At 38.8% G+C, this 17,761-nt stretch overlaps 1 protein-coding gene across 1 annotated transcript in view; it reads right to left on the bottom strand.

Moving 5' to 3' along the window:
* The window catches only part of Cenpp (centromere protein P), a 175,221-nt gene extending 157,511 nt beyond the window's left edge, over positions 1–17,710 (bottom strand). The window contains exons 1-5 of the mRNA NM_001402493.1: positions 17,557–17,710; positions 14,958–15,136; positions 12,597–12,685; positions 6,899–6,987; positions 2,510–2,606 (exon numbers count right to left, since the gene is read on the bottom strand). Of these exons, the coding sequence (NP_001389422.1) occupies positions 2,510–2,606; positions 6,899–6,987; positions 12,597–12,685; positions 14,958–15,136; positions 17,557–17,663 (561 nt within the window). The 5' untranslated portion in view covers positions 17,664–17,710. The remainder of the gene's footprint in view (positions 1–2,509; positions 2,607–6,898; positions 6,988–12,596; positions 12,686–14,957; positions 15,137–17,556) is intronic.
* Positions 17,711–17,761: the final 51 nt, after the last annotated feature.

The raw sequence follows: 17,761 nt of genomic DNA, 5'->3' as shown, positions 1-17,761 counted from the left end.
CACTGGCAAAAAATGTAAATTATAGAACTTACTTAAATAACTTGAGATTCCCAGATAAGATAATTTGAGTTTAGGTAGTTTATATCGTATATTGAAAAATAAGATCCAGAATGAAGCAAAGGAAAACAAAGTAAAATTATTCTTACATTCCATTCTATTATATAGGTGTTTCATTCTTGACAATTTTAACTCAAGAAAGTAAATAAAAAATATTCATACCAGGATGGGAGGAGATATGGTTCAGAAATTAAGAGAACCTACTGCTCTTGCAAAGGACCCCAATTTGGTTTCAATACAAACAACTCCAGAAGAGAGGAAATCCGATACTCTCTCCTCCACTGGCAGTGCACACACGTGGTGTACTTACAAATTGCAGTAAAACACTTATACACATAAGATGAAAATGAGACTTTTTGAAATTATTTATACCTTATGAATACTGCAAAAAAATACTCCCCCACCTCCTGCAGAGACACCTGTGGTGTTATAAATAAGAACAGGCCCCATTGGCTCACATATTTGAATGCTTAGGCATCAGGAAGTGAACGGTTCTAAGGATTAGAAGGTTGGAGGAGGTGTGTCACTGGGGGTGGTGACCTTTGAGGTTTCAAAAGCCCATGCCAGGCCCAACATACCTCTCAAAGATTGTAACAGATGTAAGCTTACAACTACTTCTCCAGCACCGAGCCTGCCTGTTGCCATGCTCCGTGCATGATAATTATGGGCTAACCCTCTGAAATATAAGCAAACCTCCAAATGAATGCTTTTTTCTTTAAGTTGGTCATGATATTTTCACAGCAAGAGAACACTAAGACAATATACATAAAAGAATGGACACCTGTATTCATGGCCTGGAAATTTTACATTGTTAAGACAACCTTCAGTGAAGTCCCCAAGAAAGTATCAATGATGCTTTTGTAGTAGCATTAAAAAAAGAATCTACTCTAAAATTTATATAGACTATCCAAAGAGCCCAAATAAACAAACAAAAAGACTGGAAAAAGGACCAAGACGTATGACTCATACCTATTAACTTCAAGGCTTTTTATAAAAATACAATAAGAGAAACAATATTACTGCCATATTTACATACTTATAAGTGATATAAAAATTAAAGTGCCCAGAAATAAATATATACAAGAAAATAGAACAAAATCATAAGAATTACTTAAGGGACTGCAGTATGGAAACTGACCATATTTCATTCTGAAGAAAGCCTTATGCCTGACAGATGTTATTAACTCGAACAAGCAGAATGAATTTTTAATAATAATAATAATAATAATAATAATAATAATAGAATTGAACCCAAATACAGGCGACTCAGCACCAGTCTTGACAATAATAGCTGTATGTTACTGAAGGACTAGAACCTTGAAATGTGATTTATGCTGATTCACTCAGAACAGGATTTTGTGTGGGTTTATAGCTGTTAATAATGCCATGGATATAAGTAAGACGCGAGGGATTAGAACATAGTCAACCAGCTTTTTAAACATTTTTTAGCAGTCTTTAAATTATTTCCATTAGACTTAAAACCATTACTTCATAAAAATCAGGCTTCAATATTTATACGAGCGATGTACAAAATCCATCAGTTCAAAATAGTCCAGCATAGAAATTATAAGCAACCCCAAAAATTCTACCAGAGAACTTCTACAGTAGATAAACAACTTCAACAAGGTGGGTGGATATAAAATTAAATCAAGCAAATCAGTAACCTTCCTTTATACGAATGATAAATGGGCTGAGAAAGAAAATAGGGAAAAAACTCCCTTCACAATAGTGGCAAATAATATAAAATACCTTGGTGCAACTCTAACCAAACAAGTGAGTATGACAAGAACCTCTGTCTCTCAAGAAAGAAATCAAAGAAGACCTCAGACAACATTGTTTTGTAATAATATATAATAGGATTTTTGAGACACAGTCTACATTCTACATAGCCTTGGCTATCCTGGAACTCAATGGAGACCAAATTGGTCTTAAACTCATGCAGATCTGCCCATTTCTGCCTTAGGAATGTGGGGTTCAAAGGCATGCACTACCACACCTGGCACTATATACTCTTTATACACATTTTTTTCTTCTAATTTATACATTCCTGAAAGGCGGAATTTTCAAAGATAGAATTTACAAATAAATGAGAAGAAATTTAAGTGTGTTAGAGTATAATGAAATAAAATCCTATATCAATTATTGACTTATATGGAAGCTTTTCACCCATTTATTACAAGTGACTTAATTTGTGAAACCAGTGGCAATCATCTCTATTCTTTGAAATTTCAAGCAAGAATTTGGTGCACAGCTTTAATTTCAGCATTCAGGAGGCAGAGTCGGGTGGAGCTCTATGAGTTTGAAGCCAGCTTGTCTACATAGTTCCAGAAAAGACAGAGCTACATAGAGAGACACTGTCCAGAAAAAGAAAAAAAAATAAAGCTATGACTCACCACAATCAATACCAGCTCATTTCTTGTTTATATTTATATTCACAGACTTCAGACTTTACCTTGAAATGTTTAAATGTGTTCTCACGATATTCATACCACTCCACAAAAAAATGCAGACTTCGGAAAAACATGAGCAAATCTCTTTTTTCTTCTGCTCTGTTAAGAGTAATATGCTATGATTAATAAAGACATGAAGTGACAGACTTACTTTACACTTATTTCTTATTTTCTTTCTATTCAATGTGTCTCACTAACACTAAAAATGCCCTTGATACCCTTCTACATGTTGAACCCTGCACTTGAGTGTTTTTCTGTGACAGCTAAAGCTAATAATTGCCAGAGCTATCTTAGCCTACAAGGCCCTGGTTAGGAATTTGAACCAATTCAACTTCCAACCACTCAACTGCCACATCCTCCAGGAAATTCTATTTGATGAATGCTAGTACGTGAAGTTTTCTATCTTATACAACTTCTTGAGAGAGAACCTTAGGTACCAGCAAGCTGGGGCTAGGTACCAGAAAGGCCAATCACATCAAGTAGGGCTAGCAAGACTATATATACACATAGTGAGTGTGTATGTGTGTTACAATGTATGTATTCATGTTTCCAAAGCTCTTGGTGATATTTCCATTATCAATTAGCATATGTTTATGATTTCACTCCCTCACTTGTTTATAAGCTTTATTCATGATCCCTGAAAACATCCCTGAAAACAGTGGCTCATGAGCATCAACTATACTGTCCCTGAAAGACACTTCTCGGCTAAGGTGGAGACCCAGTGGCCAGAATTAAAGTTAGCCTCTCCAAAGCACACTGGCAAGTATGCTCTATCTATAAAGCTGGCAGTATCTATAAAGAAATATCTTGAGGAAATTTTAGCATTGAGGAGTATTTAGCATTAGAATATAAGTAGCTAGCTCCCTGCTCCCAAACCCCGTGGGAGAGAGAGCTCAAGGTGGGCACTCTTGAGACTGCAGAGCAGGAGAGACCACCAATACTGCCCACCCTTGCCCACCTCCCTGGCCCAAGAGGAAACTGCATAGGGCCTCTGGGAAAAGGAAGATAGGGGACTCAAGTTGCAGGTCCCCTGCGGTCCAGACCTGGATCTCAAGGGACCCGGTCAAACAGCTCCCTGCACCCAAATCCAGTGGGAAGGAGAGCTAAACCTTCAGAGGAGCAGACATGCCTGGGAAGCCAGAAGAGACTACACTCTGTCCACATTTCTGACTCTAGAGGAAACTGCCTAGCGCCATCTGGGACCCCTGTGCACAGGAACCCGAGAAAAGGCGAGGCAGGTCCTTCTGGTTGCTGCCGTCACAGAGAGCTGAAACCCAGCTTCCGAGGAGCAACTTCAGGCCCCGGGACCATAGGTAAGACCAACTTTTCTGCTCCAAGTGGCCTGCCTAGTGGACTCAGGACACAAGCCCACAGAACAGCTGAGGACCAGTAGACAGGAAAGACTACACACCTGAAAGCAGAACACTCTCTTCCCATAACTGACTGAAAGAAAACAGGAAAACAGGTCTACAGCACTCCTGACACACAGGCCTATAGGACGGTCTAGCCACTGTCAGAAATAACAGAACAAGGTAACACTAGAGACAATGTGATGGTGAGAGGCAAGCGCAGGAACCCAAGCAAGAGAAACCAAGACTAAATGGCATCATCAGAGCCCAATTCTCCCACCAAAGCAAACACTGGATATCCAAACACACCAGAAAAGCAAGATCTAGATTTTAAATCACATTTGATCATGATGATGGAGGACTTCAAGAAAGACATAAAGAACTCCCTTAGAGAAACGCAGGAAAACATAAATAAACAAGTAGAAGCCTATAGAGAGGAATCACAAAAATCCCTGAAAGAATTCCAGGAAAACACAATCAAACAGGTGAAGGAATTAAAAATGGAAATAGAAGCAATAAAGAAAGCACAAAGGGAGACAACCCTGGATATAGAAAACCAAAGGAAGAGACAAGGAGCTGTAGATACAAGCATCACCAACAGAATACAAGAGATAGAAGAGAGAATCTCAGGAGCAGAAGAATCCATAGAAATCATCGACACAACTGTCAAAGATAATGTAAAACGGAAAAAGGTACTGGCCCAAAACATACAGGAAATCCAGGACACAATGAGAGATCAAACCTAAGGATAATAGGTATAGAAGAGAGTGAAGACTCCCAGCTCAAAGGACCAGTAAATATCTTCAACAAAATCATAGAAAAAAACTTCCCTAACCTAAAGAAAGAGATGCCCATAAACATACAAGAAGCCTACAGAACTCCAAATAGATTGGACCAGAAAAGAAACTACTCCCGTCACATAATAGTCAAAACACCAAATGCACAAAATAAAGAAAGAATATTAAAAGCAGTAAGGGAAAAAGGTCAAGTAACATATAAAGGCAGACCTATCAGAATCACACCAGACTTCTCACCAGAGACTATGAAAGCCAGAAGATCCTGGACAGATGTCATACAGACCCTAAGAGAACACAAATGCCAGCCCAGGTTACTGTATCCAGCAAAACTCTCAATTAACATAGATGGAGAAACCAAAATATTCCATGACAAAACCAAATTTACACAATATCTTTCTACAAATCGAGCCCTACAAAGGATAAAAAACGGTAAAGCCCAACATAAGGAGGCAAGCTACACCCTAGAAAAGGCAAGAAACTAATCATCTCGCAACAAAACAAAGAGAAGACAAGCACACAAACATAATCTCACATTCAAACACAAATATAACAGGGAGCAACAATCACTATTCTTTAATATCTCTCAACATCAATGGACTCAATTCCCCAATAAAAAAACACAGATTAACAAACTGGATATGCAGAATGCCAGCATTCTGCTGCCTACAGGAAACACACCTCAGAGACAAAGACAGACACTACATCAGAGTAAAAGTCTGCAAAACAACTTTCCAAGCAAATGGTCTGAAGAAGCAAGCTGGAGTAGCCATTCTAATATCGAATAAAATCAATTTTCAACCAAAAGTCACCAAAAAAGATAAGGAAGGACACCTCATATTCATCAAAGGAAAAGTCCACCAAGATGAACTTTCAATCCTAAATATCTATGCTCCAAATACAAGGACTCCTACATACATAAAAGAATCCTTACTAAAGCTCAAAACACACATTGCACCTCACACAATAATAGTAGATTTCAACATCCCACTCTCATCAATGGACAGATCATGGAAACAGAAATTAAACAGAGACATAGACAGACTAAGAGAAGTCATGAACCAAATGGACTTAACATATTTATAGAACATTCTATCCTAAAACAAAAGGATATACCTTCTTCTCACCACCTCATGGTACTTTCTCCAAAATTGACCATATAATCAGTCATAAAACAGACCTGAACAGATACAGAAAGATAGAAATAATCCCATGTGTCCTATCAGACCACCACGGGCTAAAGCTGGTCTTCAATAACAATAAGGAAAGAAAGCCCACATATATATGGAAGTTGGACAATGCTCTACTCAATGATAACCTGGTCAAGGAAGAAATAAAGAAAGAAATTAAAGACTTTTTAGAATTTAATGAAAATGAAGGTACAACATACTCAAACTTATGGGACACAATGAAAGCTGTGCTAAGAGGAAAACTCATAGCTCTGAGTGCCTGCAAAAAAGAAAAAAAAAAGAAAAAAAAAAAAAAAAACAAGGAGAGAGCATATATCAGCAGCTTGACAGCACACCTAAAAGCTCTAGAACAAAAAGAAGCAAATACACCCAGGAGGAGTCGAAGGCAGGAAATAATCAAACTCAGAGCTAAAATTAACCAAGTAGAAACAAAAAGGACTATACAAAGAATCAACAGAACCAAAAGCTGGTTCTTTGAGAAAATCAACAAGATAGATAAACCCTTAGCCAGACTAACCAGAGGACACAGAGAGTGTGTTCAAATTAACAAAATCAGAAATGAAAAGGGAGATATAACAACAGAGCCAGAGGAAATTCAAAAAATTATCAGACCCTACTACAAAAGCCTATATTCCACAAAACTTGAAAATCTGCAGGAAATGGACAATTTCCTAGACAGATACCAGCTACCAAAGTTAAATCAGGAACAGATAAACCAGTTAAACAACCCCATAACTCCTAAAGAAATAGAACATTAAAAGTCTCCCAACCAAAAAGAGCCCAGGTCCAGACGGGTTCAGTGCAGAATTCTATCAAACCTTCATAGAAGACCTCGTACCAATATTATCCAAACTATTCCACAAAATTGAAACAGATGGAGCCCTACCGAATTCCTTCTATGAAGCCACAATTACTCTTATACCTAAACCACACAAAGACCCAACAAAGAAAGAGAACTTCAGACCAATTTCCCTTATGAATATCGATGCAAAAATACTCAATCTGCAATGCACATAAAAATAAATAAGTTATTTTTAAAAATTTGTAAAACAGCTCACCTAGATGCAAATTCACTTAGTTCTGAATATTCTGTGGGCTCCATTATTATGCTGAGGTCAGTTATAATAGAAGATTTTTTCTCTTTAGTCTAAAATAAAGATAAAAAATTTGTGTACAAGAGCAGATTATCTTTAAGACAAGAATATTTTAAAATATGCAAATAGAAAATCAACAATAAATTATAAGATACTGGCTATTTGTCAAGTAAATTAAATGATACATTTAGTACTTACTAAAACCTAAAATGATTTCCAAATTTGTTTCTTAAATTGAATATTGACACAATAAATATTAGGAGAAATTAAATTTTAAAAACTCCAACCAATCAGTAGCGAAATAACTAGCAAACATAACTACATAAAAATTCAAATTATCTGGGCAAAGAGCATAAGATCATCATGTAGAGCCTGTTGGCTCCCCATCTGCTTGGACCAAGGATGTGCCTAGAGAATAAGCAAACTGCGACAAAAGCTGTCTGTCTTTGTCCACTTACCCTCTAAGGTCTAGAAGCCACCAGACACACAGCTTAGCACTTTCCTCCTAGCTGGAGGAGTTCTCTAACTTTTCTATAATGTCTTATTTTTCCTTAACAAATCTGTTTTGACTCTGCTTATTCCTCCTTTGTCTGCAACTTTATCTAACATTGACATGAGCCTTAAGAACTTAAGACGCCGTCTCAGGTTGACTTTTGGTCACTGTTTTGGTTACCTTAGTCAAGCCTTCTGGGCTGCTTTCCAAAGTCTGCACTAACATGAGACAATATATTAAGATTGTTTGGGTTCAAATATTCATATAAACAGGTTACTTTTAAAGCCTGTTATGATGAAATTATATTCTTTTCATTTAAGTGCCCACTTTTTATTTAGTATTTTTGTTTCTTGGATAGAAGTTATATAAATACCCTCAGGACCCTACAAACTCCTACCCATATGACTTATACTGCAAGGACTGTGGAAGGCTGATACTGTATGCACAATTGTTCTGATGGTCTTTAAACACTTCACGAACACTTCAGTGCTGACGACACCAGGCAGTCAACTGGAAGAAATTAAATCTATGTTCCACACACCTTTGACGAGAACTGCATCAACAGAAGCAATGACTCATACTCTCCACCTAAATTTTCCCATCTTTGTTTCGAACATTTTACTAATAGAGCCTAAGGCACTGTGCCAGTTAGTGTTATGTCAACCTAACAGAAGCCAAAGTCATCCAAGAGGAGGAAACCTTAATTAAGAGAATGTCTCCATATGATCCAGCTGTAGGCAACTTTCTTAATTAGTGATTTGTCGGGGAGGGCCGAGACTACTGAGGGCTGTGCCATCCCTGGGGTGGCTGTCTTGCCTTGTATAAAAAAGCAGGAGCAAGCTATGCCCAAGTCAGTAATCAGTATCGTCCATGGCCTCTCAACCAGCTCCTACCTCCAGGACCCTGCCCTGTGTGAGTTCCTGCCCTGACTTCCTTTGATGATGCTGTAGAAGTGTAAGGTGAATAAACCCTTTCCTCCCCCAACTCGCTTTGGTCATGGTGTTTTATCACAGCAATAGTAACACTAACTAATACATGCAATTTGGTTCAAAAATTGTATTAATGTTTATTATATAAAAATAAGTATTTATAAGACTAAAGCATATTATTTAAACCTTTTATTTTCTGACAGCTAAATGTCTCCCTCTAGTGGAATGTTTGATTTCAGGGCAAGGGAAAAAAAAAAAACCCAAAAACAAAAAACAAACCCAACACATTGCTCTGTCTTTATTTTTTTTTTTTTTCTCCTAGCAATCTTAAAAGTAAAAACATATTCAATAAGCAGGGTAAGGGCAGCACACATTTTGAGTCCCAGCTCTCGGGAGGCAGAGGTACAGATCTCTGAGTTTGAGGCCAGCCTGGTCTACAGAGCTAGTTCCAGGACAGCCAGAGCTACACCGAGAAACACTGTTTCAAACAAACAAAAACAAAATGTTTGTTTTAGGTTACTTTTCTGTTGCTGTGATAAAGACCATTTTCAAAAGCAACCTGTAGGAGGGAAAAAATTTTTACAATTTCAGGTCACAGTTCATCATGCAGTGATGTTAGGGCAGAAACTTAAAGCAGAAACCCTGGAGGAATGCTGCTCACTGGCTTATGCTCACCTATATTTCTCATACCCTTCAGGACCGTCTGCCTAGGTACCACCCAGTGACATCACACCAATTAAAACAATCCCCCTAGATATGCTCCCAGGCCAATTTGATCTCAAAATTCTCTCTTCCTTCCCAGATGATTCTAGGTTGTGTTAAATAGACACTAAAAACTAACCAGTACTATGGTAAAACCATTCTAGAAGATATCTAAATTTACCAATCAATCAATCTAACCTTGTATGTATAATCCCATTGATCTAGCAATTCTAATTTTTTAAAGATTTTAAGTGTATGAGTGGTTTTCCCGCATGGATAGCATGTGCACTCCTGTGCCCTCGGATGACAGAAGAAGGCATTATTTCTTTGTAACTGTAGTTTCAGATAGTTGTCAGCCATTATGTGGTGTTAGAAACTGAACCCAGGTCCTCTTCAAGAGCAACAAGCGCTCTTAACTGCTGAGCCATCTCTTCAGTTCCTCACGTAGTCGTTGTGTAAGACTTCCAGTGCATACCCAGTAAGCATGCAGCACTTGACTGACACCCAAATACTCAAGAGGCTGAAGCAGACATGTGCTCAAGATCAAGCTGAAGAAGGTTCCTACCAAGATCTTACCCCCACCCCCCCTACACACACACACACACACACACACACACACACACACACACACACACACCACTAAAGTAAGAAATTTTTTTAAATTTCGTTTTATCAGAATTCTAAGTAACAAAGAAAAATTTAAAAAGGCCTTTGTCTCCCTTCTTCCCACCCAATAAACTACTGACAAGTGACAAGGCCTATATAATTGATCCCTCAGGTCCTGTTAATTCCACAGCTATCTGCAGTTCTTTCCAACATCCGATTTTTAAGAGTCATAACATTTAAAAGGCTCAGAGAGACAATGAGTGTTCTCAGCAGAGCCAAGAAAAGCAGACTTTTCTGCAGCACATTATTAGCAAACCAAGTTGTCATCAAATGCCAGCATAATTTAAAAGTGAACAACACAGTCCCTGTGGAGCTTCATTTGCAACATTCCGTCTTCCAGAGAGTGTCAACAATTCTCATATTTTTCTGTATCCCTAAAGTACATAAGGCAGAAAACCTGTTAGTTGTGCCTAACACTTTCTTGCTCTGAATTTCAGTGGCTTATGATCACAAAAGTATGTTACTTAACATGAAGTTAAAATATTGTATTTGAATGGTAGGCCAGTCCCGCTAATGAGGGCACAACCCAGCCTGAAAAGCACAGGTCCACTGAGCTCCTTGCTCAAATCAGACTCAGAGCATTCTGTGTTCTGTGGACAAGCCTTCCTAGTACAGTACTTCTTCTGAGATAAACCATAAAACAACTACGAAAGACACAATCACCTATAGAGGCCCTAAGGCCAGCAGCATACCACAGTCAGTTCCCAGACTACTCCGATTGTAGACTATAGAAGTTCTAAGAAGCTGGACCTGTCTTCCAAGTTGTCAGGGGTTATAGTCTGTGCCCCAAAATAGATACCACCATGCAGGAAAACAGATAGTATAACACCATTTTGAGGTGAGGATCATACTGGCCAAAACAGAGAAAATTCAATTGGTCATCTATATACTTACAATGGGAAAAACCTAAGAGGTCCTAGGACAAAAACATGGGGGCCTTAAAACAGGCTGTCCAACCTGAATGACACTATCATTTGGGGCTCATGTTCCAGTCCAGTCTTTAACAGAGATCTCCATGGTCATTTGTATTGTCTCAGTGACCGTGTATAACCCTAAGAGTTGGTGGCCATATGGGAACACAATAACTTACATAAGATCACTCACCAATTTTGCCTTGATACATGAAAATGTTAACTGTTGTGTGAGTCAAAGTTCCATGGAAGAAGCCACACCTTCAAGATGAAACCTTTTGCAAGACTGATTAACTGATTAAAGCTTCAATGATTATAGAGTCTGGAATGTTTCAAGTCCAGGCCAAATTACCATTTGTATTGGGCTACCTTTAGTTTCCCAAATCACCATTCCTTGCCCTCCCACCTCTATATTGAACCCAACATTCTGTGGTTAAAACCTTTTAGAATCTATCAACTTTTTCTTTTTTAATGGATGAATGCATGTACGCCTGCATGGCAAGAGAGGGCATTAGATTACTTTATAAATAGTCCTGAGCTGACATGTGGTTGCTGTGACTTGAACTCAGGACCTCTGGAAGAGGTGCCAATGTTCTTAACTGCTGGCTGAACCATCTCTCCAGCCCTAGAACCTATTAAGTTTAAACAGACCACTAGCTTCCACCAACCAAACAGCTAAGAACATCATTAGATAGCATGTGAGGCCTGTAACTGAGATCTCCCCACTTTACTGTATCTCTTTTGACATGAGAAATGTATTTTTGAATCAACAAATATATTTTGTTCAACTCTGAAATGCCGCACTGTGGTTTCTGGGTCATACTGGTAATACTGAAGGTGATAACGAAATGAATGAATGTCGGGAGCTCTGTCGTCAGATAAAAAGTAGACATTCCATAGCCCATCCTTAGCCCGCCCCAGGACAGTGATAGCAAATGGCACTGGCAGCAAAGAGCAGTGAAAGCTCAATGCCTAGAAGATACCTGACCTCATCCTTGGACAGCTTTCATTAAATGGCTCTCTGACATGTAATGACACAGGGTACTGACTCAGTCACTGACTTCTGTCCCATACAAGGAGACTCGATTTGGAGCTTGTTTCCTGGCTGAGGACACTGACTAGGATAAAGAATCCTGGAACTTGAGGCTAACTGCTTAAGTGCAGCTTATCTACAGAACTTGAGGTGACAAATGCCTTTCCCCACTTCATTCACCTGATTACCGAAGACAAAGACAGTCTTTCTATCCTTCCTGGCTCTGTTCTTCCTACAAATGTTTTATAAACCTAAATGGCAAAACCAACCAGTTAAAACTTCTTCTATCAAAGAATTTGTCCAGTGAGGTTGGTTCTCATAAATTATGACTAGATTTGAATCTTCTCAGAGGAAGCCTCTGGTTTTTGAGCCTATTCTATTCCAGCCAATAGGGTTTTATGTGATCATTCTGTCTGCTTCATTACCTTAAATAAAGTCTAGGACAAAGGCATATCCTCTTTATGTTGTTTAGTTGTCCAGAACAACCTTCAGGATCATCCTACTTTAAGAGTTTTTCAACATGGGTGTAGTCCCAAAATGACTGCTACCCGAGAGACCGTACACAAGGATACCCAACTGACACACAGAAAAGTTATATTTGTTACACAGCAATAAATAATTAAAAGATATTCACTTGCCCAGCAGCTAACTGCTGGTGGTATACAGCACTGCTTCCACAACCTCAGAGACTTCCATTGGGAGCCTAAAACCATCTCCGACCTGGCCTTAAATGACGTACATATGGGCTCAGCTCCAATTCCATCATACTCAGGTGAGAACAGTCTTAAAATTTTTTATATGATACAAATGTGCTATAAAGGAACCCTGGCTTATGCATTCTTCCTTGTCTCAATCACTGTGATGGCTAAGAATGAGAACTGTTTCTCATAGGAAAAAAAAATCCCTTATCAAAACAAGCTCCAGTTACCTCAATTTCCAGAACCTCAAATTCCAGTTGAAATGTAACCATATTGCAATTTCCTGATAATCGATGTCTCTGTAGAACTTTCTTTGTATCTGTTAATTAGAAAATAAAATACTTCATTTAAAAGAATACTTTAAGTGAATATCTACTTATGTGTACATGTATGAATGTAAACATTAGAAATCATTTAAAGGGCTGGGGATTTAGCTCAGTGGTAGAGCGCTTGCCTAGCAAGCGCAAGGCCCTGGGTTCAGTCCCCAACTCCGAAAAAAAGAAAAAAGAAAAAAGAAAAAAAAAAAAAGAAATCATTTAAAAAAATCTGGGTCATGTCAAAGTAACTGACCTTATAAAATGGGATTGCTAAAAATTTATACTTTCAAGATAGTTAAGCTAAGAAAAATATACACATACAAAAAAATACATACTTGTATTTATACATTTGTGTATATATACTAATATAACCCTAAATAAGTTTAAATCATGTTAACTGCTATATGCTTTGTTTTCATTATTTACTTACTTACTTTTGATTGCAGGTCTCTCTATACAGTCTCTGCTCTTCTGGAACTCACTATGTATACCAGGTTGGCCTCTAACTCAGAGATTTGCCTACCTCTGCCTCCAGAATACTGGTATTAGAGGTGTGCACTATCATACCCAGCCTTTATTTTAATTTTTTTCATATTTATTTGTACATGCGTGTGTGTGTGTGTGTGTGTGTGTGAGAGAGAGAGAGAGAGAGAGAGAGAGAGAGAGAGACACAGACAGACAGACAGACAGACAGAGACAGAGGTGGCAGTTAGAGGACACCTTGAGGGATCAGTTTATGGGTTCCAGGAAATGAACTCTGGTCATTATTAGGCTGAGTCTTAGTGCCTTTATTTGCTGAGCCATCCATCTTGCCTATCTTTTTGAAAAATTTTAAATATCTCATTGTCTGAATGAACCAGTCTGGTAAGATGGCTTAGTGGGGTTAAAATACTTGGCACCAACCTTAACAACCCAACTTTGATATCTGGAACCCACACATTGGAAGGAAAGAACCAACTCCTTCAATTTGCCCTGACTTCGACACAAGTACTCTAGCACATGTGTGTCTACATATACAGACCAAACATACGAACATAATTTTAAGAAGTAATAAAAGGGCCAAAACTTCAAGATGACTCAGATAGAGCCCTAGAAATAATATAGGCCCTGTATTTTGTAGACAAGCAGCTCAGGCTCACACACAGACTGTATTTGAATCTAAGCTTGATTTTTTCATTATCAAAGTACACAATAAATATATAGATTGTGTATAAGTATATAATAAACTCTAACTTACATACTTTTTAAATTTGAGCAGACTAATTTTTTCATTTCAGTCATAAAGTTTACTTTTCCAGAAAATCAGGAATACACGGGAGCAGCAAGGAAAAGCAAAGCCACCATCCAAAGACATTTGTTTTACTAAAAAAACAAACCTTAACATTCTCTTCTAGCCTCTTTTCTTTCAAGTCTCTAGAGTGCATTCATACCACATCTCATTTTTTTTTTCAAGACAAGAGTTCTCTGTATAGGCCTGGCTGTCCTGAACTTGCTTTGTAGACCAGGCTGATCTCCAACTAACAGAGATCCGTCTGCCTCTGCCTCCCTAGCATTGGGGTTAAAGACATATGTCACCATGTCTGGCTACCACATCTCATTTAAATCCATGTGTGCTATGCCACTGTGTAAAATAAAAAACAGAAAGTGAAAGTCAATAATTATCATTCATGTTTAGAATTAATAAATGAGATAGAAGGTACTGCAGAATAAAAGCTTTCTTCCAGTAATAATCACCTCCGTAAGTAATTCGCTTCAGATGGATCCATTTGCTAAATGGGATGAATTCACAGCAAATTCACACTCAATAAAAGTACTTTAATTTTAGTACTTTTAAAAAATTTGAACAGATTCTTTTTTTTTTAAGTAAAGGATAAGAAGGGTTGAGTTAAGTTGGTTGAGTTTTTGGCTTGTATTTTTTTTTTTCTTTTTTTCGGAGCTGGGAACCGAACCCAGGGCCTTGCGCACTGAGCTAAATCCCCAACCCTTGGCTTGTATTAATACCTACATTAGATCCTTGGAATATACATAAAAAAAAAAAAAAGGAGGGAAAGATTTGCAAGGAGTCGGAAGGGAAGAAGCTAGAGCTGAAGGGTTAGTCAGCTAGTCTGCAGGATGTAATGCAGAAACTAGAAAAACTTTGCCTCAACAAGGTGGAGAGAAAACAGACCCCTGAAAGTTGCCCTCTGATCAACATAGCATAGTATTGTGCACCCCACTCCAACACATACCTAATAAAATTTAAAAACCACACTCAAGTTAAAAAATGATGCATACCGTTTTCTGTCTGTTCGGTGTTTCCAATGTCCTCCATCTTGGAATAGTTTCTTATATTGAAGCCAGTAAGTTTACTTAGAAATGAGAGCTCAGATTTTAAATGTCCAAGCTGACTTCTCAAATCTTTCAAGGATTCCCATTCCTCAGAATCTGACTGGGAAAATTTTTTAAATGATTTCCTGAAAAGCAAATATTATAGTCACTCAACAACTAGTAAATGTTTTACTTACTATATAAATTTTCCTCTAGATTCCACCCCTACTACCAAAGGTGGGGCTTGGACAGAAAGCTCAGCAGCTAAGAACACTGGCTGTTCTTTCAGAAGACACCATTTTTACTTACAGCACTCACACGGTGGTTTACAACATTCTTAAACTCCAGGTCTAGGGGAACCAGGCCCTGTTCTGGCCTCCAGTGGGCACCAGACACCAGTAGTACAAAGACACATACAGTCAGAAGAGGACATCCCAAGGCTTGTTGAACTTAAGGACTGCAAAGGAAAATGGTAGACTACAGGCTGCCTTTGGATGAGCTGAAGGGGAAGTGTCCTGGTAAGAAAAAAAAATAGATTCTACTCCAAGAAAGAAAGAAAGAAAGACCGACCGACCGAAATTCAGGAAAATGGATGCAACAGGAAATCACATTAAATAAACCAGAAAGACAAATACTAGTTTTTTCTCATCTGTGAAACCCATATTTAAAGTTCTCTCCTCTTCACTCCCCGCCTCATGTGGGGTGTGTGTGTGTGTGTGTGTGTGTGTGTGTGTGTGTGTGTGTGTTAGAGAGAGAGAGAGAGAGAGAGAGGAGATTGCCAAATCAAGATCATTCAGTCAATAGCAAAGTCAAGTTCTGAAGGCACTCAATTTTGACATCAGAGAGTCACATGGATATAACTAAACAACTTGTTCCAATTTACTGGCTGCCAATCCAACCAATTATCAAGGTCATTTTAAAAGTATCTTGGAGGATGGACAGGATAGCTCTGCAGGTAAAAGTACTTGCTGCACAAGCCTGACATGAACTGTCACTTGGACATGTCCCTTCTGTACTCTGACCTCCATATAGATGTTACAGCATACACATGCAAAAGTCATAATAATAATAAAATCAAGCAGCTCAGGAAACAGAACTCAATCTTCCTTCAAAATGAGAAAAAAAACTATATTAAATCTACACATTTGGGATTGACATTTAATGTCTTCCCTAATCTGGACTCTCCAGCCTTTTCAATTCCATTACTGAAGAGTCCCAGATTACATAACCAATGTACTACATCATACTGGGCTTATATTGACACCTTGTGGTGAGTAAAGAAACTATTTTCCCCCATGGTCTGACAAAGAGCTTCTTAAACCTTTTAGTGTATATACAAAAGGTATAGGGGCAGGCTGTGTTGATAAAATACAAATTCTAATTCAATAAGTGGGGATGGAGTCAGCCTGGCAGTCTCACCAACTCCCAGGTAATCCTAATGCTTCCAATAAGTGGCTCACACCTAAATTAATAATGTCTCCCATTCTCACAGTGGAAGCGCAGGCATAGGCCAGACACACATACACTTTCCCCTCTTTCATCAGTTAACAATCTCTCTCTCATTCACCACTCCCACACACACTTCTCCAAGTTTTCCAATTAAGGTTATTTGTAGCACAGAAAAATCTCATTCTCTGCACCTGTACCAAAGTGTACCTAATAAACGTAGTTTGTTTTCTCGTTTAAGATACTAAGTTACTGCTAGTTCCAACCTCCGTTCTCTCTTTGAATAGACAATGCCTGGCTTTGGATTTCTCTAGGACCTTACCCAAGCTATTTAACTTCTCTGGCACTCAGATCAATTACCTTTAAATAAGGCTGAACAACAGCACCTAATCCAGAGGACTATCACACTTTCCTATAGACGGCATTAGCCATATACCAATTTATCGTTGTCCATGCTAGGCGGCCCTGCCACAGGTTATATACCCTCACTCTTATGTTGTTAACATAATGCAAAAAAAAAAAAGTTAGGATCACTTAACTATGGTTAGGTGATTCACAAAAACAAATCGATGAGTTAGGGAATTCCAACTAGACAGAGCACACATGGTGGCTCAGGTAATAACCCCACTACTGGGTGTAGGAGTTGGGGGTTGAGGAAGAAGGATCTTGAATTTGAAATCAAATTAAGCCAATTAGTTGGGGGTTGAGGAAGAAGGATCTTGAATTTGAAATCAAATTAAGCCAATTCCTGACCTACAGAGTAACAATGTCTCCAAACCCAGAAGAAAAAAAAAACAGCTATTTAGATACTGTTTCCCAAAGGCAAGATTGTTTAAAGAAACCAAGACTTTCCCTTTGATTCTCATCAACCGGGCGAAAACAACCCTTAAGAAAACTATTTTCTGCTGATTAGAATCAAGCCATAAGCCCCATACGCAGCGTTCACACTCTGAGGTCATCGTCACAGAATACTGATTCAAGTTCACATTTCAGGATGTCTCCCACTACATTTTTCAGCACAGGGCTTGAGGGGGAGTCGGAGCCCTGAACTGTCAGAAGGTCGATAGACCCGCCGGGTGCAAAGATGCATGGGCCGGAGGGATGAACCCGAGCCACGTACCAGGCTCCGGAGGTCTTCTCCTCGAGGTTTTGCAGCATTCTGCATTCTCGCTGCAGCGCTGCGACCTCCTCCTCCAAGGCGCGCAGTTCGCGGGTCTCCGGATCCATGGCTACCAGCAAGGAGCCCCGAGGGTGAAGCCAAGACTCAGCAGTCTGGGAACCTCTAGAGCTGGACGCTTCAAGCGGCGCGCGCGCTCCGGGCGCGG

This window comes from Rattus norvegicus, chromosome 17 (assembly GCF_036323735.1).
Source record: "Rattus norvegicus strain BN/NHsdMcwi chromosome 17, GRCr8, whole genome shotgun sequence".
Lineage (NCBI taxonomy): Eukaryota > Metazoa > Chordata > Mammalia > Rodentia > Muridae > Rattus > Rattus norvegicus.
This window is presented reverse-complemented; position numbering and strand designations above follow the sequence as displayed.